Below are 27,330 nucleotides of genomic sequence, written 5' to 3'. Positions count from 1 at the left end.
TAAAAGAAAAAAAAAAAACGGATACCGCATTGATAATAGCCCACATTACCATTTACAACAGTACAGATCTGTGTAAGTGCAAATTAACGGTCAAACGATACGAAAATTAAATATGCATGAAACAGCACTTACGAAGTCATTACAAATGCAATGTTTTAAAGTTCTGAAATTTGCATGCTTAAAACTCAAATCCGCTTAATATGCGAAAATGATATGGAGTCATTCTGGGATGAAGGGGGTAGGTGGGTGAAATCACATATATTTGATGACATCATTGCACGGGTTCAGCTGACAATTATTTGTCTAATGAAACCCAAAAATAACTTACATAAAAGAATGACACTAAAGCCATCATCCAAAGAAAAAAAGGGGGGACCCATTACAAAGTTTACAGGTCTGTGCAGCTATGTTGCCAAGGAAAACGAGTTAAAAAGAAAAAAAAAAAATAAGTGACCTCATTCGAGGACGACACTGGGCCTTGACCAAAGTTTCACCTAACTCTTGAGGGTTAAAGGCCAAGGGTCGTACCGCCGTGCTCAAAACGCAAGAAGAGTACGGCTAAATCAATTGTTTACTAAAGTAATTCAAGCAACAAGATACCTCACACACACACAGACACACACACACACAGAGAAATGGCTTTAAAAACCAACCCAAGTAAAACTAAGAGGCTCGAAAATACACTCAAAGTAAGGACAGACTTGAAGCAACATGTGGGTCGCATGGCATACGTATAAATCATCAACTTAATGAAAAAAAAAAAAAAATACTAATAATACTAATAAACATACGCTGGACTGCAATGGTGTGCGGTGCGCGTGCGTGTGTGTCATGACCTGTGTGATACAAATATACTATGTTCCCTTGTTGCTGGCTTGTCTGCCCCTCTGTTTGTCTCTCCCAACTTTAGTGCAAATAGTTATATATCAAACTGCGTATTTTTCTTTGACCATTGCTCACGGGACTTCCCTGTTCCAAATAAATGCAGCATATTCACTATATATATATATATATATATATATATATATATATATATATATATATATATATATATATATATAATAATAATAATAATAATAATAATAATAATAATAATAATAATAAGAGTGGGGGAATCAGTCTGCTTGTGGTTAAGTATCCCAGGATTTCCCTGCTACTGACTTTGGTACAGCCATGAAGTGGCATGAGCCCCTGGGAAATGCGTCTTGGGAGTTATAAACAACAATAACAAACACTCTTATGCAAAGGGGTTACACGCAGTCCGTGACCGGGGAGCGGCATGAAAAAAAAAAAAAAATCCAATCGACCACCCTCAAATTGAAGTTTCTGTAGGGAACGGGATTGCCCAACCTAACACAACACTACGAGAAGGGTATAATACCTCCTCCAATAGCTATGTGAACCTCACACTGTATGAGGAAGATTTACTCTCATAATATGGCATCATGCTGTCTGAAAACACCCGTCCATCCTCTATGAAAAGGAAAGAAATCAATGTAACATTATAAGCAGACTGAGAAGTCTGTCGAAATCATCCATTTCAAGGAGATATGGAAGGTCACAGACCCTAACTTGGCTACGCCAAGCGAATCATGGGTGATGGAGTAACTCATGTCTCCAGTATATACATACCAGCTGCCTAGAACAAGAGGAAGCCAACATACCACCTTCCAGCTCTGCAGCGAGGCGTTATGTGGCTAATTCTGACGATTAATAGCTTGGGTATGGGTAACCAGATCAATTCATTTCGAGGCTAGGTTTAGTTAGCAACAGCTCGCTCATGAGTGTTCAAACCGGTTCATTTTCAATGGTATGAACCAACGTGTATGGTACAAAAACCCCTGCCATACTTGCACTGCTCGTGCAAAACGTAATAACCTCTCAATAATTCATTATATTTGGCATAATCTTCCTGAAGTAGGGGCGATGAATAATTGTGTGAGCAACGCCACACAGTATCATCATTTGCCTCCTAGCTCTCCCACAAGGCCCAATAGGCCAGTTTAGTGAGTAATAGCTTATTTATGAGTGTTCATCATTTACACATTTATATAAATCAGGTTTCAAAACTACTGTTACTTCCTCAACTAAACACAACATATTCATATATAACAAAGTACGCAAGTGGTTCCCGAGCAATGGTAAGCATCAATACTAGTTATAATTAAATGATTAAAGATATGATTAAAGATTTTACCCAAACCGCTCCAATGACAATCAAAACCGAATATAGATATTCAAAGAATGGAATGCTGTGACAATATAATCTACGGAGGTAATGTCATACATGGCAATGTGAACGGTAAATTCTTGAAGTTAAAAGTTCCCTTAATGTATTGTGTTCCACTACGGCTCTTTCCATCTCGCGTACCTACACGAGATGGAAAGACAGTCTCATGGTACACGACTCATAAAGCTTATGAACCACTTGGTATAATGAATACATTCTGATCTAACCTTGATTGGCTAGCACTAATTACAATATTTTTGTGCTTACCTTATGTCCAGAAAATCACACAACTAGGTGTGCACATCAACTTCGCTCCTTGCATGTACAAGACTCAAAATCGAATATATATATATATATATATATATATATATATATATATATTATGATCAGGTTCAGCGGATATCGCAATCGCTACATTGGAAGATGGCTAGCCTGCGTCACACAGCTTCTCGCTCAATATTAACATATTGTCGCCCATATCTGATTTACGTAGGAAATCCCACTTTGAGATCCAGCTAAGGTTAACTGATGACTGTATTAAATCACTACTTTCCTAGGTACTGACACGGTGTCAACTGAGTACCTTCCCTTAATATATCTCATCAGTGAAAACCTAATGTCACGATTTTCATTCTTCGCTTCAAATTTGTGCGATTTTCGAAATTTCCGTGTCTTTCATCCGTGGTTCCCCATCATGGACGGATAAAGAAGGGGGAATATAATAAATAATTTGAATTGGAGGTACAAATGAAGGTCAGAGGCCTTGCAGAACACATCGAAAAGCATCAGGAAAAACATAATTCTAATTTCCAACAGGTGGATGCTCGGAATTGTAAAATCTAGATAATATACGATGTCTCCATAGTCAAATTGTATACACAATACAAAAAGAGATTACCAACTTATCTCTATAATACGTTTCATCAACTATAGCAGCTTGCAACGGCGGTACATTAAGCTTAAGATAACTTTATATATCTAATTATAGGACTAATGTTGAACTCTTGAAACATAAGCGGGGATAGTTAATTGGGAGAATCGTGACGTCATCTCAATAGCACTATTGACATCTTGAGCTCTCAAAACCCTTAGTTCGAAAGTTCAATTTCCCTCTTCAGTACGATTAGAATAGCTATACGACTATAAGCCCAAAGTTTCTTGAGTTTTTTGGGGTCAATCAGGTAAATCAGTTAGCTAGCTATATCTTTCCAGGGTCTCACAATCTGGCTATATAGAAACTACGCCATCAATGCATCCGCATGTAGCCATCACGAGATCCACAGAACAGTAAACTAACACCCAAATTCTAAGTCCTCAAGCTTACCTTTCCTATATCGCTATATTCTATAATGCAGGGAGAATCCATGTATCGAACAGCCAACAGCCCAAGTTCCTTCATTCCTCCGGTGAATATTATCAGGACCTTTAAATATAGCCAGAATCACAACGCGCCCACATGTCAAGTTCTTACAGTTAAAAGGCTACACAGTTGACGTCACGACAAAAACGAGTCTACCATTTTCCACGCCTGGCATTTAAACTGGTTAAAAATAGCTCCCAATGTAGATATATGACGAAAATCATTCGTGATCTGGTTAAAAATGAGCGTTGAACAAAGTGATTGGATAAGAAAATATTCAAATCACGTAAAATATGTAAATACATAGATATAAAAGTATTTGAATCACGTAAAATATGTACAATACATTTTTCCCAAAATACACTCATAGTTATCTTTCACACTAATGAATACACTAAATAGCACGTCTATCATTATCTTGTAAACGTATTGAACATAAGAGATTCATCTAAAGAACGTGCCTTGTTACAGCTCAATGAATGTTATGAGTTATTAACATCCATTGTCTTAACCACCAAAAATTGGTTAAATATTTTCCCCGACTTTCAGATGAGCACTACCCTTCCAAAGCATGTCCTTCGGTATTTACGTAAAAGAAAAAGAATATACATACATAAAACTAACAAAAAAATGATCGTGAAATAAAATGGTCTCTTGTACACAAATTATGCAATCATGGACTTCAGTACAACACAAAAGGAAATCAGTTCACACACTAACCTCTCTTCTGCTATGACTTTACAAGAAGTTGTTAAGGAAGATGATATACCACGTACAGTAGACTTTATTGATATTCGTTGGCTAATGGAAAAGTTTGAGTACGGTGTTTCATTACTTGTAATTGACTATCTACACATAACACATTTGATACCTGGTATCCCACATCTTTCAATATTCCTTTACAGAGCTGTCTTGTTCCAGACCCAACTGTCTTTTATTCTACCATCCCAAATTACTAATAAAATAGCCAATCTAAGATTTTGGTCAACATGCGAGGAAGTTGTACATCAGTTCTGTTAGTGCAACGATATAACCTCATCAAAGGTAATTTTCAACTGACAATATAACCACACCCATATATACCTGGGGATAGGGGAGAAAGAATACTACCCACATATTCCGTGTCGTAAAAAGCAACTATAAAGGGTGGGAACGGGGGCTGGAAATCCTTCGTTCACGTTTTACTTTCCAAAAGAAGGGACAGAGAAAGGGGCCAAGTGAAGATTTTTTCATGTGTGGCGGGGTGGCGACGGGAACGAATAAAGGCAGCGAGTATGAATATATATAAATGTATAGGTACGTATATGTGCGTGTGTAGGCATTTATGTAGTATATGCATATGTATGTGGGTGAGTTATGCCATTCTTTGGTCTATATATAAAATGGTGTATATGAAAACATTCATTGATTGATCATGATTAACTGTTACTTGGTAACAGAGAAACATCAGTGTCAACAAAAAATATTAATATATGGTAATACATATTTTTAAGACTTTAATGCAACTGGTAATACATATCATTAAGACTAATGCAACTGAAGTTCAGATAATATATCAGAGTTACCTAAATCTTTGGTCAGGCTCATTCTAGACGACCTTAATTTTCGCTCAACATGGGACAACCTGGCTAAACTTGACCTACTGCCTGGTTCACATCAGATCACCTATGACCCACCCCATGTTACAGAAGCTGCAGTCTGGTTTCCCCTGCATGACCTGTAGAAAAATCCATAAAGTATGATGCATGACTTGTTGAATGGTTCAAACTTAATGAGATAATGTCCTTTAGGAACTGAAGTTTACAAGAGGCTTACAGGTCTGAATGACATGGCCAAGCAGGCCACTGCATATATCACTCTACGAACTCTGATTTGTATTGAGATTATGAAAGTAGTACACTGCTTTAAGTCATATCTGCAGGTTCCTAAATACCCAATGATTTATCAATTAGATTTTCCACTAAACATCTTGACTTAAAGAGCTATGTAACAGCCACTTGCTAAAACTTTATCAAAATGTAATGTTTATAACACTGAAAGCTGCATAACATAATAAAATTTCAAAAAGATAATTAGAACATTTTATATTACCAATATACATACATCATAAATAAATGCCTGTTACCCATATAATGATCAGCAATGATACTATCAGACATATATAAAAATATGAATAATGCAATATGACAGATCTAAGTGATGAAGGTGCATTATGGACGGCTTTGTGGAACTGTTGCTTTGAAGGGTTGTATTGTTAACATTTACAAGGCTTCCCTCTATGTTATAGGTATTAAATTTCTGAAAAAAAAAGCCAAAAACAGGATACTGAGGATTTTAACATATAAAATCCTCTGCTGATCATGTATGGCTATCTCTGCATACTAACAATACAGTATTTAGAAGGTAATGGCAATCATTCAAGTTTTAATAATACAACTCTTAGCTCCAATTTAAAGTTAAATAGATACAAAAATTAAAACTAGTTCAAATATCTTACATATTATATACAAATATATTAGACATGTGATAAAAAACTTGCACTAATTTTCAATGTAACAAAATATAACAAATAATTACACTTTATTCAAAATATGTGCAAAACTTAGCTACAAAAATAGCATAATTCATAAAAGCCTTATAACAGACTTTATAAAAAACTCTAATATTCAACATCAATTTGAGATTAAGGAGAATCTATTCTCATTTGTCTCAAAAGTTAATATATTCTTTTATCATTTCAGCTGTTCTCTACATGAATATCTTTTATTGCTTAGTCTATAAAAATAAATGGAAAACTGAGGTACATTGAATTATAACATTGTTAATATCCCAAAATACCAAACCTAAGACTTATGCTGTCCAATTCAAGCAGTGTCCAATCTATCGTGTGATCAAATTAGGAGGGGGTCCAACTTTGGGAATGCTCTAAGTGTCCAGTTCATGGAATGTTCAGTGAAGAGAGTATATAAGTGTTCCCTGCAGTTTTCCAACCCACGAGAAAGAATTCTTCTATGAATATTCATATCATACTACTTTGAAGATGAGAGAGGAATTTCTAAACAAAACAAATAGTTTCTAAAAAGAATTCAAATATGAATATTTTCATCACTACTTTGAATATAAAAAAGGAATTTCTAAACAGAATAAATAGTTTCTTAGTAGTGGGAGTTGTTTCTAAGGTTGCAGAAAATATCCCGAGGTGAAGGAGAGTGTTTTATCTGAAAGTGGAGTTTCAATCTGGGGAGGAATTTTTAATCTAAATAAAGAGTTTCTAAGATGAGAAAGTGGTTCTCATTATGCCCCTTCCTTCTGGATCCATCTTTGCATTCTACTCTTTCACTTGTGAGTTTTCCAATTCATAAACTTAAGGCATCAGGACTGACTTCTACAACTACAATATCTATTTACAGATCAGGAATGACTTAATGCTCTTCACAAAATGCACAAATTAAAACTAAACTTTTCCTCTAATATACATTATTTAGATAAAGACAATTTGATTCAAAAATCAATGCTTATCAGCAGGGCCACTGTTGGATATTTCACTTGAAAATATGCAATTCAGACTAACTCCTTATCAAAGAGAAGATAATATGGACAAGGTTGCTGAATTTATATTTTGGTAACTAAATGCATTACAAAAGAGTAAATAGTCCTACTAAGTAGGATAACTGGAAAACACATGTGTGTGCTCAGAAAATATCTTTGCTGAATCAGTAATGATTAGCCAAAGAGTGGCAACTGCTGACACTTGACCAACCAATGGGGATAATGGAATGATGTCATAAGTATTTTGAGGAAACTTAGCAATTCACCAACTACCCTGTCACTGATGATGACATTCAACATACTGGTGATCTCATTACCTTGATGAAAAAAGCTGGTAGGTGACTACCCCAAACTGACATCATCAACCCTATAGTGCCTTCCAACTAAAAGATTACCAATACTATTGTGGAAATCCAGCTTTGCTTTTGAGGATTTACTTCTTTTGCACATACCTAATTCATTATCTGGATGGAAAAAGTATACTGAGAAAAACCTCAAAAATTGGTAACTAAATTTGGAATGCATCATGCCACAAAGGCAATGCTACAGAAGGTTGGGCAAAGTGGAGAGGGTGGAGCAGGGTCATGTTAAAATCTTTGATGCTGTACCCTCAACACACCTAGCTCTGTAAGGTATGTGAATAACCTGTGAATGTTTTTATAAGTATAGGTAAGAGCTGCACTGTGAAATCAACCAGTGATTATCATTATAATTTTTGTATGAAAATTGTATGCAGAATGCGAGATCATAATGATATACATAGGGTGGTCTCAATCATTCAGTAATATGGCCCGCAACCTAAAGTTGATCACTGATCCTTCCCTAAGGCTAAATGACAACTAATTCTACACAAGGACAAGTTAGTAAACATTTAGTAATACTGATAACACAACATAAATATCACAATCTTAGATACTCTTAGGTAGCACTTTTTAATTCACATTAAAGAAAAATTTCAATTATCAAATATGACAATACATTTCTTCCTGTATGCTGTGCAACTGGAATGTGAGACACAAACTTCCTGAAATATACTGAAAATTCCGATATGCCTTCAACCAAAATTTCACGATTCTAATATGTACTCTTCTGACAATTTTACCAATAAAAACACTTTTTGAACAGTGGAAGTAAGAATAATAGAAAAAACACAAAAACTCAAAAATAGATGTTTTTTCAATTAGGGACTGCATGTTCCTTACATTCCCAACACCATACAGCCTAATGTATGTTTTTTGTGCAAAGTACTTTATTTTCTTTATCCATGGTATTTCAACGAGTCTTCCCTCCAATAAATTCATGGCACAAAGTCTACATGTTACGCTATCAGAACTAAACTACTTAGCTCTGCAGTACAAGTTCAGTGAAGTAATACATGACAGAAAATATCTAAATTAGAATGCTCCAGTAGCCACATAAAAAAATATTACTTTAACTTTGAACAGCAGGAATCACTCTTTGCCATGGTCAGATATCTAAAGAATCTATGACTTTTCTAAATTTCCACTTGTTGATTATGTCAAAATACTGAGTATAAATGCAAGCACAATGAGACAACAGGAAACATTTATTGTATTTTGGCTTGAAAGCATTTCTTTTTCAGATAAAGAGTTTGATGAAAGTTCATGCTGATTCTGCTCATTTGTTTGCGTGGGTGTAGCATAGCTGGGACCTGGATGTTTGTCATTACTCGGCAGCAGATCAAGGTCAATAGTGGTCTTCTCCTCATTCTGTTCCTTTAGGTATTGGAGGAGGTTAGACCTGAAGTTGGGGTCAGGGTCAGGGGTCCAATGCCCACAACGGGGAAAATTCTTGGGCACAGGAGGAATCATACTTTGATCCCCTACATGGAACACCAAACCCATTCCTACCTCCACATGAAAGCTTATATGGCAATGGAAGAGCCAGTAACCTGCAAACAAAAAAGAAAAAATTGAGTAGAGAAAATGGAGATCCAGAATACCATAAAAGTGAAAAGGGGAAATTGGAGAACACAAAAACTAATGGGGAAAAAGGAGAATGTCAAAGGGGAAACATGAAACTGGGGAAAAACTTTATGCACTACTGAGACTTTCTCCAGGCTAGATGGGATGAGATTTAAGTACAATAACTATTGACATCTTGTTGAGACAGTGATTCATGATAAAAAGACATGATAAGATTATTTATGACAGTGCAATAGACCTCAAATTATACTAATTGTCAGCAATTAGCTCCTAACAAACTATCACTACTTAAATCCATGCTGAGGAGAAATTCCTATACTTTGGGTTACTGCCTGGCAAGAATCAGATCATACTTTTCCAAATAAAACAAACTGAATGGATAGACAGGCAGCATTCATCAATATGCTCACTCAGGATAAGTTAAAAACAACTCTTTGAAGCAAAACTGTTTTCTTGAGATGCCAAGAAAATATCCACAAGTTGGCTGGAAACCAGAGGGGCTGGTAACAAAAATGTAACCCATTATTCTGGGAAAATGAATAAGCAGGGTGGACCAAGCTATTTGTTATCAAACAAAACTAAAGTAAAACATATAGAATACTTTTATGTTTGCACAGGGAAATTTATTCCGTAACTACATTCTACTCTTTGTGGCCTTTATAAAAGAAAAAAGACTTTCAATACTTTGCATAATAGTGTCCAGAGAGATACAGTATGCTTAAGGAAAGCTCTATTTCATGCAGGAATTAGCTGTCATTGCATGAGATCTGAACGTGTTACAACAAATCTATCATATTTAGTCAAGACCTAAAATTTTGACAACGTATTTTAAATGTAAACTCAGTTAATTCTAAGGTCTTTGGTAATCTAATACTGTCTTTATCTAGTCTGTCTGATTGATCTTGGCTGGCTATTAAGGTATGAGCCACCTTCACAGTCAGACGATGCCTCCCTAATCAAATGAATTTCATTCATCCAACAACCACATTATTAAACCATTAAGGCTATGCCTCCCTGCTCAACTGAATTTCACTCATCCAATAACCAAGTCATTAAATCATTAACTCTTTCTAGGTTTTCATACACAATCTGTGTATAAATATTTTACACTCACAATGTTTTCATATGCAAATTGTGTACTTTCAACTGTAGATCACCAAACTTTTTGCCTCTGTCATGTTAGCTTAGTAAACTGAATAATATTTAGATATGGCAACTTTGTCTTTCTGGGCTGGGATGGTTGTTATCTTTAGTTAGGCTGAAACAGCATTTATCTCTAGTACATGATGTGTATATGGCTTTCCTTAGCTGAAGAATATGAAGCATAAGGCTGTACTGATCATATGGCATTTGATGAAAAAAAAAATTTAGCGTATAATGTATAACCATCTTACCTGGGTTAGAGGCAATAAAGCGTATGACAGTGTACCCTCCATCAGGTACAGTCACTGTGTCCTTAGTAGGTGGATGGTCATAGTTACGTTCAATCAACCCTGCTGCATCTAGCTCCTGAACCTGAAGCACAAGCCATACGTTCAGCACTATATATGATACAGTGTTATTAAGCATGTGTTATATATATTCTATCAAAAAGTATATATCTTACCCTCCTGCCCCAGGATCACCTTCCATGGGAATCCCATAACACAGAAAACCAGCCATATCCATATAGTGGGATCACAGGTCAAGAAATGAGGTGACATTGAGCATATTCCTTAGGTAAGTGCGGGATAAGTGAAGAGTACTGCATATTGGGCATGAAAGGTCCTGTAATGTTTGTAATGTTGGAGAAGCAAAAGATATTCAAAATGAAAACAATTAAGCACAGCTTGCACATCCCTGGAGAGTGTAATTTCATAGGGGTACATATCTGGTGGTGATGTTTCAGACTGGTTTGGAAGGACAGATTAATACTGGTTGAGTTGTTACAGGATGTACATGTTTTGTCAATGTTGTGTCTGCTGGGAAAGGTGAGATCTGTAAGTATTGACTGCTGAAGGGTGAAGAAGGAGTACACTCTTTTCATTTCTACTTGGGGTTCAAGGCTAGTTAAGATGTGGTCTGAGTGGGAGGACTTTAGTTCTGTTGCAAAGACACGAGTGCCCAGTATAATGGAGTGAGCTTTTATTGGAAGAATACTGAGCTGGGATTACATGGAAGTAGTTTTGTTTCATCTAGTAGCCAGTAACTTTTTTTTTGTATGGTCTCTAACTATTACATCTGCTTTTGAAATGGTGGATGATCAGGGTGGAGTAGATGAACTGCCAGCTAGAGAATAGATGTGTTCAATGAGATCCCTGTTCTCTACCTAATGCTACCTTGCCAAAAGTGACAAAGATAATTTGGTAAAATAAGTTCCCTATCTCTTGACTGCTATATATCTATCGGTCTTTATGTGTTAAACTATCTATTAATCTGCCTTAATGTAATTCTCTCTTACATGTCTGTCTCTCTACCTATCAACACCTTTCTACTTCGATTGAATATGGTAACTTTATCAAAAGTTTACAATGTATCATTTCTACACAATGCAGTTGCCTAACATCCTCATAATCTCATCAATACTTTCAGTACTTGGGCAGATAGAGTCCCTCACTCTGTCCTGCACATGTCACCTAGTATAAGTAAGCGACAACAAAACACTTCTACATACCTTCTCAAGGGTGGTGTTCTCTCCTAGACGACCCATAGCCAGGACTTGAAAGGCATGGCCATGCAAGTGGAAGGGGTGGTTGGCCCAGTACACAACACCTGAGAAAAATAGCATAATGCCAGAGTACATTAGTCATTAGTTCATTCACAAAACCAGAGGTGAAAGTGATGATCAGCTCTGTCTCACACACGTTCTTCAGCATATGGTGCTCCACTACACTCAAATCACATCTCTCACTCCTCTTACATCTCTTACATTTACCCATGCTATGGACATTAGAAAAAACATTTTTAGTACAAAGCCCTACTAAGTCCTGCAGCATCTTTCTAAACTTAAAGGTATTCCCAAGTCAATCCAGACTCTTAAGATGATATCACCAGCTCTGAACATTCTATAAGAAAGGTTTCCAAATCAAAAAAGTTTATAGTTGAATTTTTACTTTCATGAAAATGTAAGAATAAAGTAAAATAGAATAGAAGCTGACTAGGGGACGATGTTTTGTATCTTAAATGACTTCTTGTTTCAATACAAGTACGGATCATACATCATGTTTCATGACTGAGCATAGGCTGGTCTGATACTCAACAGTAAATTACCATAAAAAAGGACTATTCAAAATAAAATAATACACAAAAAATCTATGATGAGAGCTCCTCTTTCACTATTCCTTCACAGATTAACCATTATATATAATTCTTAGCATCATTTCATCACTTAAACCTTTACCCACTTTCGCTACCAAGACCAGTGTTTCCCCACCTACTAATACATTGTACCTTTTTCCCTAAGAGTATAAATTTACATCTGTCCCTGTAATCAAAGCATTTACTTCCATATATTGACAGATTTGTTCCATTTTCCTAACAGCATCCCATCCAATTTCATTTATCAATACATAACCACACCATCATCAGAATACATTCCAATTCCCGTGGCCAAGCACTACAAAACAGTCTTATTTTCACATTCCAAAACATTAATGTCTATCATTATGAAATTCATAATCATCTAGGTGTAAGGTTATACAATAGTACTAAACTTCATCAGCCATAATCACTGTGCAGTATCATCCACCATCAAACAAACCATCACACACAAAAGCAATACTAAAATTTCACCCACTTTCCTAAACTCATTATCACTAGCACCAATCAGTGCCTACTAACATGACCGAAGTGAGGTACTGTGTTAAATTCACCATGACCTACAAGTCCTAACAATTACTTAACATAATAACTCTGAGAGGTTTTGTCATGGCACACAACCTGACCATCAACTTTTAGTTTTCCCTTTCACTAAACTCACCTTCATCAACAAGAATCAGTTCAACCAGACTGTTTTTCTTGACATTGAGTACATGAGGGCAGTAGCAGAAACCACCCTGGCAGTTCCTCTTGGCAGTGGCATTGCAAAAGGAGCTGTAGTCAACATCCTCAGGCTGTGATAAGGGAGGGGCACTTGGCAACTTGAGGCTGATTTCATTTATCTGTGGCAGGAACACTCGGAGTGGCTGCCTTACTGTGGAAAGATTGAGAACCTACTTTCTTAGTCTCTACTGGCAAATGGGGATTATCACATAATTCTTTAGGAAGAAAGAAAACTCTGATTTCTTTACTTCAGCAGAGGGTGAATATAATGTATTCTTCAGTGTGGAGAGAAGCAGAACTAGATTTTATTATCAGGAGAGGGATGGGGAATCTCCGCTGATTCATCTTTAAACAATGTAGTGGTTAGTTTCCTTTTCAATACGGGGATGAAGATGGATTCTCTAATCTGTGTCACTGCAGAGTAAATACACAGACTGAGTATGAACAGACTTTGGTTTTGAATGATATTTAAGGGGAAACTGGATTAGAGTGAGCTGTGGAAAATACACTTGTCTTTGAAAAAATTTATGGCAGCAACTTTCAGTTCTCATGAGTTGAATAGGGCTAAATTTCAAGACTTTGAGGACTTGACCAGGAGTGAGCTTCAGTGTTAGGATTTAAGCAATGGGATGAGCTATACTCTTTTAGGACATGGGACAGTTTCAAGCATAGAAAGTGCTTAAGTTCAGACTTAAGAGTAGGGGTGAACTAGTCTTATAGGACATGGGATCGTTTTAAACATATAATACGGGCTAAAAATTATGCTCTTGGCATCTGTATAGGATTAAACTTGTCCCTGCAGATTTAAGAGTAGAGGTGCAAAGTAAAATGTAGGGATTCAAAAGTGACTACATTTAGCAACTGGGACTGGACTTAAGCAGGTATGTGTGACTCAAATTCAGTTTTTCAGGGCATGATTAAGGATGGCCTTTGTCTGTAGACTACAAAATGTCACCTTCCAGATCTGAATGTAATATTCTAAAAAACCCTGAATCACATACTAATAAAAATAATGAGGCCGATGCAGATTTTCTGTATGCACACAATAATTAAAGTTGAAAATAAAATAAACACCCTTTATGAATATACACTAATCATACTGGCTGGTTTCTGATATGTCCATCACGGGTTTTAGCTAACTAGAGACATACTTTCTCAGAGATGTTCAAGTCATCCTATGGAATCTGCCAAGGTGTCATAAACATTTGAAGGAGAGCATTAATTCTACTGAAAGTACTCCAAAGAAACTAACAAGAATGAAGACTGCTAACCTCCTAAGAAGGGGTAGTATAGCTCATGATGGAAGAGGTGATTGTTCTTCCCAAAGAAGTCGAAGTCGAGCCAAAACTTGTAGTCAGGGGCACGAAAGATGTCTTCACCCATACGAACAGAACGAATCTCAGCTGCAGTCAGGAAGGTGCCATCTCCAGGGGCAGCATTTAGCTTGTTTAGTTGCTGTTGTAAGGGGTAAGGAAAGTTCAGATATTGAAAAAGTATTCTGAAAAGAGTTAAAAGAAAGCAGTGAACAGGAAGATAGGACTTAAGTTAGGGTATGAAGAGGCTTACTCCCATGGTAAACATGAAAAAGAGAGGAAAAGGAGGGATGGGGTTAATGTGTGAAGGAAGGTAGTTCAAGCTGTTGCAAGAGAAAGATGATTCGCTTGATAGAGAAGGGAGTGGAAGAGTCGGGGAGGGAGTTCAGCTGATATGAGGTTATATCATTTCAGGAAGGAAGAAGGGAGGAAGCAAACTAATAAGAAGGAAGGAATCTCAGCTTAGAGAAAAACATGAGAAGAAAACAGAGGATAGGCAGAAAATAAGCAGAAACAACCTGATATTGTGCAAATAAATGTCATATGAAGTCCATCTATCTTATCCATCATATCTATTTACATATGTTTCTTTTTATTCATACTTATTTATATATCTGCATATCTATACTATCTATTCTTCCTCATCTCCGTATACATTTGTCTTTCTATTTATAAGATATTAACCTATATGTTTCTTAGTTTATACAGATTAAAATACTAAGTGCAAACTCTCTACTTTTAATGCAATTTGTCATCCATGTATTTCAGCAAGAAGTATCTTTTCTTAAAGGAAGCAGAAAATAGAAGAAAGCATGGGGAGAGAAGCAGATAAGATGACATTGAAAAGTTATCTGTGACTGCAGTAATTTTGTATCATATAGTCCTGATGCTAAAAAGGTAATCACCATTTGAAAATCCCTTTCAACACAGTAAAAGGTACTTATCCTTGACTATATGAACATCTATGCTTAAGAAAGCAATATTCTGCCCTTTAAGGACACAATGGGTGGTCATAGATTGTCTGCTTTTTTTCTCCATACTTTCTTAAATGAATAAATTTTTCCATATCTTTGTAGTAAGAGCACAAAAGTTTTATTTAGCATAGTCATCTGAAGGATGGACAGCCTAAGGACAACAGTGAGAAAACAAAACTGAAAACACCAGTACAGACATCAATCAAGTTAAGAGCACCAATTATGACATCACAGTGGAAAAAATTAAAAGGAAAAATGAAGTATCATGAAGGAGTACAATACAGTTAAGGCTGTCAATTAGTATGAACAAGACATGGTTCTCATAACAGTTCCAATGAAGGTAATGTCAAACAGTGGGTATAGGCAAACTGACCAGGCCTTCACGGATGGTAGATCTGTAATCAATTTCATCAAGACTGCCAGGAAAGCCCTCAGCACCCTCATATCTCATCACTACCACCTGCAGAATAAGCTACTGTCAGAGGATTTCACCAGATAACATGTCAGAGGATTTTACCAGATAGTAATGTCATCCAGTAATCAATGCAAACTAGCAGACTATCAAAAGAACTATTGAATATACATTAAATAATAAGTTAAAAAATAATACCAAAACAATTCCCACACAGCATTCCATATGAGATATTACTAGCTAAAGAAAAAATTGAATGTGCATGAAACCATCTTGTTAAAAGATTATCTTGCTTTAACTTGCACAACTGATTCTTAATATGCTATACATGAATAAACAAACAATCCTTAATCTAAAATTTAACTATTAAGACTGAATTACATTCTATTTGATGTACAAGATGAGCTTAATACTTTTCCACATACACATTAATCAATTTTTAAATGCAGCCAACTGCATGGGGTTCTCAGTATGTTATAATATATTTTTTCCTATTTTCCCCATTGTGTTTCTGATTATCTGAATGACTGTCAGTTTACGAGTTATGTTGATACTTCCTAAATAGAATCACATAGAAAAAATTGATTAATCATAATATTCACAATTTCACAGATGTATAATTCTAGCAAGAGCACTTGGGTTTTCCCATCCACACTCTTTACTATCTTTTTTAATGTCTAATTGATTATTAGTTCACTACTTGTTAAAATTCTATGGAGGAGAACTGGGCAGAAGAGGTCTATAATCAATGCAAGTATCAATTTGGTTCTGCAGGTATTAATAAAATATCTAATCAAGCACAACAACAGTCCGTGGGAACATTAGTCCCTTCTACAAAAAGCTCTGCCCACACATGTTTTGATAATCAATAATTCAGGAGTTTGCTACAAACCCAATGAAAGGACTTTGCAGAAAATACTATCAAATAATGATATTTTTCATATAATTTTGCAAGTACAAGTGAAACATCAATGTTTGCCCAGTTGCATTTACATTTACACATGCTGCTGAATGAAAATGTTGAATATTATTGATGTAGGCTACCCTACCTACCTTCACTTTCCTCATTCTTTTTGCATAACAAATGACTTGATGCAAAGGGAAAGAAAACTAACTTTCAAACATTCATAACAATTATTACAACAGAGAAGGAGCTCTCACAAATGTATGAAATATAAATGTACTGAGTTGACACTGAAATAGGCCATGTTTCTGCCTGTGTGAAATAAAGATTCCACACATGCACTGCCTCAATCTAATCCTGGAAATTGGTTTTTAAAATGCAGGTTAATCTCTTAATTCTAACACAGGGCAATACCACTCAGTCCCTAAGTTAAATTCTACGACTTTTCGAGGACTCTGTTACCTGATGGGCTGACTTGAAGCGATCATCACAATCGAGCAATCCCTGGAATTTTATCCAGTATGTTGCGATGCTCTCATTGGTATTCACCACAAAGTCCCACCGCTCCCCTCCATAAATGGTTAAAGACTCCACTGTCAGGGGATAAAGAATGGTGATCAAGTCAGCAGTGCTGCATGGCTGGATAGGAGCAAAGAAGAAATGTTTACTATTTTATATTTATATAATATAAATATATATATATATATATATATATATATATATATATATATATATATATATATATATATATATATATATATATATATATATCTGAATGACTGTCAGTTTACGAGTTATGTTGATACTTCCTAAATAGAATCAGAATTGCATATATATATATATATATATATATATATATATATATATATATATATATATATATATATATATATATATATATATATATATATATATGAAAGCCGGCAAGGCAGCAGGTTTGGATGGTATTGCAGTGGAATTTATTAAAAAAGGGGGTGACTGTATTGTTGACTGGTTGGTAAGGTTATTTAATGTATGTTTGACTCATGGTGAGGTGCCTGAGGATTGGCGGAATGCATGCATAGTGCCATTGTACAAAGGCAAAGGGGATAAGAGTGAGTGCTCAAATTACAGAGGTATAAGTTTGTTGAGTATTCCTGGTAAATTATATGGGAGGGTATTGATTGAGAGGGTGAAGGCATGTACAGAGCATCAGATTGTGGAAGAGCAGTGTGGTTTCAGAAGTGGGAGAGGATGTGTGGATCAGGTGTTTGCTTTGAAGAATGTATGTGAGAAATACTTAGAAAAGCAAATGGATTTGTATGTAGCATTTATGGATCTGGAGAAGGCATATGATAGAGTTGATAGAGATGCTCTGTGGAAGGTATTAAGAATATATGGTGTGGGAGGCAAGTTGATAGAAGCAGTGAAAAGTTTTTATCGAGGATGTAAGGCATGTGTACGTGTAGGAAGAGAGGAAAGTGATTGGTTCTCAGTGAATGTAGGTTTGCGGCAGGGGTGTGTGATGTCTCCATGGTTGTTTAATTTGTTTATGGATGGGGTTGTTAGGGAGGTAAATGCAAGAGTCTTGGAAAGAGGGGCAAGTATGAAGTCTGTTGGGGATGAGAGAGCTTGGGAAGTGAGTCAGTTGTTGTTCGCTGATGATACAGCGCTTGTGGCGGATTCATGTGAGAAACTGCAGAAGCTGGTGACGGAGTTTGGTAAAGTGTGTGGAAGAAGAAAGTTAAGAGTAAATGTGAATAAGAGCAAGGTTATTAGGTACAGTAGGGTTGAGGGTCAAGTCAATTGGGAGGTGAGTTTGAATGGAGAAAAACTGGAGGAAGTGAAGTGTTTTAGATATCTGGGAGTGGATCTGTCAGCGGATGGAACCATGGAAGCGGAAGTGGATCATAGGGTGGGGGAGGGGGCGAAAAATTTTGGGAGCCTTGAAAAATGTGTGGAAGTCGAGAACATTATCCCGGAAAGCAAAAATGGGTATGTTTGAAGGAATAGTGGTTCCAACAATGTTGTATGGTTGCGAGGCGTGGGCTATGGATAGAGTTGTGCGCAGGAGGATGGATGTGCTGGAAATGAGATGTTTGAGGACAATGTGTGGTGTGAGGTGGTTTGATCGAGTAAGTAACGTAAGGGTGAGAGAGATGTGTGGAAATAAAAAGAGCGTGGTTGAGAGAGCAGAAGAGGGTGTTTTGAAATGGTTTGGGCACATGGAGAGAATGAGTGAGGAAAGATTGACCAAGAGGATATATGTGTCGGAGGTGGAGGGAACGAGGAGAAGAGGGAGACCAAATTGGAGGTGGAAAGATGGAGTGAAGAGGATTTTGTGTGATCGGGGCCTGAACATGCAGGAGGGTGAAAGGAGGGCAAGGAATAGAGTGAATTGGAGCGATGTGGTATACAGGGGTTGACGTGCTGTCAGTGGATTGAATCAAGGCATGTGAAGCGTCCGGGGTAAACCATGGAAAGCTGTGTAGGTATGTATATTTGCGTGTGTGGACGTGTGTATGTACATGTGTATGGGGAGGGTTGGGCCATTTCTTTCGTCTGTTTCCTTGCGCTACCTCGCAAACGCGGGAGACAGCGACAAAGTATAAAAAAAAAAAAAAAAAAAAATATATATATATATATATATATATATATATATATATATATATGCAATTTTGAAAAACAATGTTCAAACAATGTCTAAAAGGTAGCCTTTGAGAATAAAAAATCAATAGATCCTCAGCATGAACTCTGATAACGTAAGGATGATAAGATAGCAAGGCTCTAATACATGGCGGTGTTTGTAATGTTGTAAGAGGAATCAATCATCAGAAAATTTAGTGATAACAAATCTGTGGGTAAAAATCTTATTCACAGCATTTCTAATGATATACAAATTGGTTCCATGCCTACTCTCTCTATCTACATCTTTATTCATCAACTTACACCTGCATGTACTTACAGTTGCATGCACAAATACCTCCTAGTTTCACTGATTCTTTAGTTCCCTTGCCATCTTAACTTTCACATTCTCTCCTCCCTCTCTTTTATAACCTATTTCTCCTCATCTCACATAAGACTTCCTTCCTACTTTACATAACTTTAACCCTCTCCCTTGTATCCCACTTCCATCAGCCTGACTCATCTACATGTGACCTCCCTCTGAAATTCTTACCTTCCACAGGTTGGATGGGGTTGCCATCAGTTGTAATGGGAACAAGTGTATGGTTGTCAATAGATATGGTGATGGGGCAGTTCTGGATGCTGTTACTCAAGGCTCTGAACCTGTGGCGCCGACCCTGCCAAGGGACAAGTAATGAGCTAAACATTGCAAAAAAAGTACAATAAATATGTCTGTCTGAATCTATCTACACTCACATAATCTGGTGGCTGTAATAATCTGTCTAAATCCATTTACACTATCTTTAAAAGTACATTTATGAAAGCTCTAGATCTGTCAGGCATCTATATGATTCCAGAGCATACTACATAAGCAAATTAGCTGATATCAAAGTAATGCAACTGCAATTGTAAATGAACCATCTGGTTTGACATAGTAATGTGAAATGAACTGAGGGTTCAAAATCACTTTGAGCTATGGGATTCCAGGCCAGGAGGCAAAGCAAAATATGGTTTCACCTGTTATGTGACATCTGCCATTTCCAGAACCACAGAATCTGATAAATGGATTATCTACTCACATCTCCTACCAGTCCAAGAACAAGTTCATTACCTGGAGTTGCTGACCTATCTATTCATAAAGGGTAAAATTTCAACAGCTTGATAAAGTCTCTGGTAATTCAGACAAAATGACTAGCACTTGTTACTATGCAATAACTTACACCGAAATTTATCAATGGAAACATGAGTTTGTCTATATCTAAGTACCACAGCCAATCTGACAGCAGTTTACCTTTATCACATCTGATCTTCAGCATACTGATAACAAATGACCTTACCAGTTGTCTGACATACCGGTTTGACAATGACCTCGTGCAATGGTGTGTAGGCCTCCAATCCATCTCTCTTAAACTTGATGTACTTGCCCCGGCCATTGATTAGCAGAGTGTATGGTTTGTTGTCATGCTGTGGGCAAATCACCATATTAGGTAAACAACTGGAAACAGTCTTTTGGGCAGGATAGGCTAACAACTGAAAACTTAATCTTTTGGGAAGGACAAGATTTATATTGCTTGTGTGAGTTACCATGGACTAAGGTTCTTATTACACTTGGAATAAATCAACTCAAGTAACAAAGAGGCTATTGTACTCAAACAATTTAATTTCCCTAAAGAATTGATTATCATAAAACCTTACTGTAAAACTAAGTACTATATGAAGATGATTAGGTACTTGATGTAAAATATCTTAATTCTAATATGAGACAACTTATTCATGATAGGTAAGAATACTGCATCATTATCACCAGTATTAAAAAGTGATATGCTCAGAACTGACTTCCAGAAGCAATAGTTGATTTTAAGTGAAAACGAAACACACTGTTGATACCATTGGCAAGGCATTCAGACAATCTTCCTGGTAACTTTAGTCTGTTTTGAAACATGGAAAGAAGCTGTCTGAGCTACATTACTGACCAGCATACATAGCTGTATGATTTATGAAAGTCCAAGTTGGTCTCCTTTTAGAGTTAATTACATCAACAGAGAAATTATCTGACTGAACTTACCTCAGTGTGATGATGGTTGACAAATTTTTCGATGCCTAGTCCATCAAGCCAATCAGTGATGACAAAGGTGTGGCGAAAGTCATCTTCATCATATAAATCATTTTGAGGATCATGCTGTCGTGGCTCCCGAATTACCAGTGAACCAAACATTCCATCTGTCCGCTGAAGACCTGCAACAATGCCATGAAACAGGGATGCACGAGACTAAAACAAACTATGTTCACTACTACATAAAAAGACTTGAAAGAGGCTTATGAAGAAGGCCAAAAAACAATAAGACACTGCTCAGAAATGGACATGAAACATATCTGATGCCATGAAGAAAAGTATTATTAACACGTAGTGTGAAGAAATAAAAACCTGAGATGTAAAATGGTGAAACAGACAGTAAAGAAACAGAATTTGTTACTAATGCATAAGGGAAATGAAGCAATGAAATTAAGTGTCATGAAAAAACTATGATTCAAATTTATGAAATCATGGTATGGAAGTCAAACCTAATTTTGCTAATTAAACTACTTAAGGTTCTCATTACTGTAACTATCAAACTCTCATTAAAATTAAATGTGCAAATTCTGTAAGTAGTGATCATATTGACATTTACAGACACTTCATGTCATATCATCTACTCACAATTATTTTTGAATATCAATACAGTACTGGGTATTGGATATTTCAAACTTCTGTTGTGATAACGTAAGACCACACTAATAACAAAGTAATCCCTCAAATATGGGAACATTTTCCAAGAAAATTAATTCATGATGCATACAATGACATTAGTAAGCTTAGCACAAGGGCACTTACCAGAGTGTGAGTGCCAATAGTGAGTGCCAGGGTGGTCTGCCAGGAAATGGTATCTGAGGATCAAATAGTTTTAGATGTATGACTGAACTGTGGGAAATAATACTCATCAGTGGTTATAACTTACAACATTCTTCCTCGATTCATTTAGCATTACATTTACATTAATTCTGACAGCTGAATGTAGTTAATGAATATCAAACATAGGTGCAAATCTCCTTTAAAATGCCACAAAGGCTAATCGTACAAGTGCATATACTTTTTATGTCATACCATACGATTGTGAAGGAATAATTCATTAGAAAATAATGCTTAATTATCATATGGGATGGATTTGTTAACCATTAGACTTGGGAAGGATTTGTTAACCATTAGACTTGAAACAGTGCAGAGATCATTACAGACAAGATATTCAAGATAAGACTAGCAGAAAAGGAAAACTATAAAGGGACAGCAGATAAAAAAGCATCTCAGGAAGATACTGATAAAGATGTGACAGAGGATGAGGAAGGAAATATTGCCTGAAGGAGCTGTTGGTGGGAAGTGAAGGAGGGGTAATTCAAATGATGCTGCTACTGGTGATGGGGTGATGGATAAGTAAAGATGGGAAAGGAAGGGTGGAAGTTTCCTGAAGAAACTGTCTGCAGTTAATAAGATACGGCAGTAAGAGAAATAATCTGAAGAGGTTACAAGAAGTGGTGGGGCATTGGGGAAGGGGAAGGTAAGCGTGGGGGACATGCTACCTAGAGAGGATACCAGTAATGATGGATTAATGGGTAAGGAGGGGCAGTATGAAGGAAGTGTTACCTGAAGGAGGTTCCAGCAGTGATGGGGCATTGGGTAAGGAAGGGGACACCATCCATGAAAGGAGTTCCCTGCTGGTGAAGGCCATGCCAGTGGATTGAAGTGGAGTCGCTGCCTAGCTCATTGACCACATCGACCACCATCTCGTCTCCCACACACACCTGATGACAGCCAGCAAGTAAAATAAATAAAGCAGCAATTTGTTGGATCTTTCACCAAGCCATAATGTCCAGCTATGTACTTACAGTAAGCTTAAGTGAGTAAGGAATCAGCTGGCTGCCTTCCTATCAACCTATCATTCTCATTTTATTGATTCACGTACATACAGAAACAAAACTGAAAGCATTCACACATTTCTGTATGTATATCTGTATATACTCTTTTCACACATATGTACTCATTCAATCATGTAAATGTATGTGTAGATCTACGGATTGCAAAGATAATCTTTTCTGCTTAGGTTTATGTCATGGCCCCTTGTTTGTGTGTATGTATGTATGTATGTATGTGTGTGTGTGTGTCAGTGTGTGTGTGTGTGTGTGTTGGGCGAGTTTCTCAATCTTGTACACATTTACCATGTCTTTTCTCGTTTATGTGCACACACACACACACACACACACACACAAGCATCCCAACCGAAGCCAATCACCCATTTATTGACCAGCTCCACGGGGAAGATAAACACCTGAGTTGCATGCGGGCCAACAGCCGCACCTAGGGTTTGAACCCATGTGAGTTTGTGCTGACTTATGGTCAGTAATGGTAAACATTAGCAGTGTGATGGTATGCATAGACGATTGCTAGAATGAGCACTAAGAGGCACTGGCCCCCTGTACATTCTACATAAAAAAACGCACATGATGGCACATTCATGAGTACAGTTACCTGAATGGAACACAGCTTTTTCTAAGTTGACCTAGGTTTCCAAAAATTGCTGATATAACTACATCAAGTATAGAATGGTGAACTAAATGGCAAAAAAAAAAAAAAAATCCAAGTATACAAGACATTTCAGAATTTCCATTTAAAGTGACTGTTGCTTATCATAGTTGCTACCAGCGATATGTGCTTAATAATCTACTCGATAGATTTTTCTTTTTTTTATACAAACCATATATATCAATGCAAAATTTCTAGAAAAATAAAGTGAAAAAACAGGGTCTCAATTTTTTTTCCCTTTATCTGATGAAATTCACTGTTTGTAATGAAGCATACATAACATATCCTTTAAGTCTTTTGACTCACACTTTTAAAGCTGATCCTTAGCATTACTACATATATGTTTGGCTTTGTCCCATTCCATGACATCATGAGCGGTCATGTGGGCGCCATGATGAAATTTAATGAAAGAACGATAACTAAGGTCCATTATAAATAATTATTCGTTACTGCATTTTCGTAGGGTTCCTCTATAGAAATGTTCAACTATATAGGTAATAACATGTAAGAAACTATTCAAAAATATACAGCCACAATTCTGAAATGCTCACATGGATAATAAGATTGAATCCTCTTTGTGGATCTTTAATGTCAGGCTTGCGGTGTTCTGTTTAAGCACATTAGGTCATCTTTCAAAAGTCTGTAAAAGCTCTCCATCCCTGAGAGAATTTACATCACAGAAGAACCGAACATCAAACGTCCAAACATGTACGGAGGACCCTCCCCCACCAACACATCAGCATCAACCTATTCATAGTGATGAGGATTCAGTATGCAATAGTGCTCATATGTACGAAGGAATCAAGCTCTTACAATACATGACGATGAGGAGTTGCTGACCACTTAGAAAATGACACACATCCATGTCCAGCCAAGGCAGCCCACGTCATTCGTCATGAAGGTGGCCAGATTTATAACAAGGAACCATTAGTATGCATTAGCTTAGTCTTCTGCCTAACGTGATGAGCCCGGTAAACATATGAGAAAAGGTTGGCCCCCCCTTGCAGCACACCACATCAATATTTCATGCAGAGTTACTCACGTGTATGGAGGGCCCAGGTAGCCTACGATTCACAGTGATAATGGGTCTCTCGAAGCCATCTGCAGCAGCACAGTGAGGTCGGGAACAGTCGGTAAAGTTGAATGGGCAGTCATGACACGCCTTACTCATGGTGATGTACCACTCCACCTGTGTAACACGGGAGAGACTTTCTTAACCTTGAGTTTGTTGTTGTGGGTGTTTTTAATGGCTAACTATCTTGAGAGAGAGAGAGAGAGAGAGAGAGAGAGAGAGAGAGAGAGAGAGAGAGAGAGAGATCATTAGGTCTTTTAACCTTGAAGACGCCAGTGCGACCTTTATATATATATATATATATATATATATAGCATAGCGCTGCATCCTATAAGTTAAGACGCAGATTCGAAGCATGCGAATGACCTATTGTTTCCTAACCTGACCCTCTACAAGTCAGATGAAAGGACGAGACATTATACCCAAAAGGTTGTACAGTCGTGTTCTAGGATCGTACCTTCGTAAGCATAACGTTAATTAGTCAACCAATTACTGAATCAACGGAGTCTAATGTGTATATATAAATCATTAATATCAATATGAAATATCAAATTTGTAACGCCTTACGAAGTTACTAAATTGGTCAAGGGAAAAAAAACAAATTATCTACGGAGAGATTTGATTCATAGTGCAATTTAGCTTGTGTAGTTATTATGGTAATGGAAGTGAACTTAGTTTCTACATATAACATCTAAATATTACAAGACATTACGTTATATAGATCAAATCGTCGTTAATGATTGGTAGGCGATGGAGGAAAATCTTATACAAGATGCAAATATTTACAACAATGATGTTTATCTTACACAAAATGTATAATTTAGTGTCATTTTGTCCCTAGAATGTTAAATGAAATCTACACTCGCATATGACTGGCTCGGATTACTTTTCTTTTGTATATCACGTTCATTTAAGGAAATTTAGCTATATGAACATAATATACATTTAAACAAATCGAAGTCGACCGAAGAAGAGATCATTCGCCGTGGTCTTCGAAAAAGCCTTTTCATATGAGCGAAAAAAAATAATAAGCACGGCCGAAATGCAATAGAAAAATAACTAAAACCTCCCAGAACATGGTTGTCTTCATTACTTCAGGGTGTTTTACCGGCTCTCAGTCATGTGATCTTAAATGAGCTTTCAAATTTAGCTTTAATCTCTGAGGAGGCTTAGATAAACAAAGACGTGTTTACTAGACTAATGTTACACTATATTTGTTCAGGTTATTCTTAAAAATGCAGAGAACCATTCAAACAAAAATGAATTTCTTTGCCTTCATGTTCCGAAGTGCATTGAACTACTGTCCTTTGTACTAATATCTGTTATATATATACATATATATATATATATATATATATATATATATATATATATATATATATATATATATATATATATATATATAAATGACGTGTTATGCTTGGAGTCAGTGGGCAAAGATGGTTATATATTTGGTGAGGTGGTTCGAGAGAGGTTGGTTACTGCTTGTCAAGTAATTTCGGTGTGTATATATTTAGTCATGCTGTTTTTTACTTAATCTCTCTTACTCATAATCATATCGTCAAAGACAAGTGGACAGCTTCTGCCGTTACACACACTCCATGAAAACCTTGATCCCCTTTGTTACACACTGTAAATGCAGCGTACATTTCATATATATATATATATATATATATATATATATATATATATATATATATATATATATATATAGATAGATAGATAGATAGATAGATAGATAGATAGATAGATATAGATAGATAGATAGATAGATAGATAGATAGGTAGATTTCGGTGCAATTTTTTTCATGAGTTACCCTTAAAAACGGAACTAGTATAAAAACTAAACAGTATTGCACACAGCTAGGCTCCCTATCGGAATCCACACCACTCGACACACACACTACTCGATCGCATCTCTGCCACAGATGCGATCGTCGGTCATCCACTTGCCTTAAAGGTATACTTGCAGACCCTTGTGTCCCCAGGGACGCATTCCCTCACACAAGGATGCTCCAGGTCCTCCAGCGTCTCCACGGTGTCCACCAAACTCTGCATCACCGTCTCTGTAGGGAAGATAAAACAGGTGTGGAGTGGGTGTGAAGATCGTGGCTACGGGAGAAAAGTCTCAAGGCAAACCACGTATGGTTTATATATGGCGGAAAAAGGTCTGCACAGATGGATGAAAAAAAAGGACACCTTTGTAAAGGGTGAAGATGAACTACCCTAAAAATCCTAAAAGTGGGCAAATCTATTTTCGTGGCACACACACACACACATTATATATATATATATATATATATATATATATATATATATATATATATATATATA

The 27,330-nt window shown here is 36.6% G+C and overlaps 1 protein-coding gene across 1 annotated transcript in view; it reads right to left on the bottom strand.

The window, feature by feature from the left end:
- Positions 1-5,657: 5,657 nt before the first annotated feature.
- Positions 5,658-27,330, bottom strand: part of LOC139758030 (uncharacterized) — a 76,269-nt gene continuing 54,596 nt past the window's right edge. Inside the window, exons 3-16 of the mRNA XM_071679037.1 lie at positions 26,950-27,062; positions 24,967-25,113; positions 22,989-23,146; positions 22,185-22,237; positions 21,378-21,547; positions 20,666-20,776; positions 19,866-19,989; positions 17,171-17,301; positions 15,766-15,852; positions 14,377-14,560; positions 13,044-13,256; positions 11,739-11,836; positions 10,480-10,600; positions 5,658-9,051 (exon numbers count right to left, since the gene is read on the bottom strand). Coding sequence (XP_071535138.1) covers positions 8,654-9,051; positions 10,480-10,600; positions 11,739-11,836; positions 13,044-13,256; positions 14,377-14,560; positions 15,766-15,852; positions 17,171-17,301; positions 19,866-19,989; positions 20,666-20,776; positions 21,378-21,547; positions 22,185-22,237; positions 22,989-23,146; positions 24,967-25,113; positions 26,950-27,062 — 2,108 coding nt within the window. The 3' untranslated portion in view covers positions 5,658-8,653. The remainder of the gene's footprint in view (positions 9,052-10,479; positions 10,601-11,738; positions 11,837-13,043; positions 13,257-14,376; positions 14,561-15,765; positions 15,853-17,170; positions 17,302-19,865; positions 19,990-20,665; positions 20,777-21,377; positions 21,548-22,184; positions 22,238-22,988; positions 23,147-24,966; positions 25,114-26,949; positions 27,063-27,330) is intronic.

This window comes from Panulirus ornatus, chromosome 29 (assembly GCF_036320965.1).
Source record: "Panulirus ornatus isolate Po-2019 chromosome 29, ASM3632096v1, whole genome shotgun sequence".
In the NCBI taxonomy this organism is placed as follows: domain Eukaryota; kingdom Metazoa; phylum Arthropoda; class Malacostraca; order Decapoda; family Palinuridae; genus Panulirus; species Panulirus ornatus.
The sequence above is the reverse complement of the archived record's forward strand: the minus strand, read 5'-3'. Positions and strand labels throughout refer to the sequence as shown.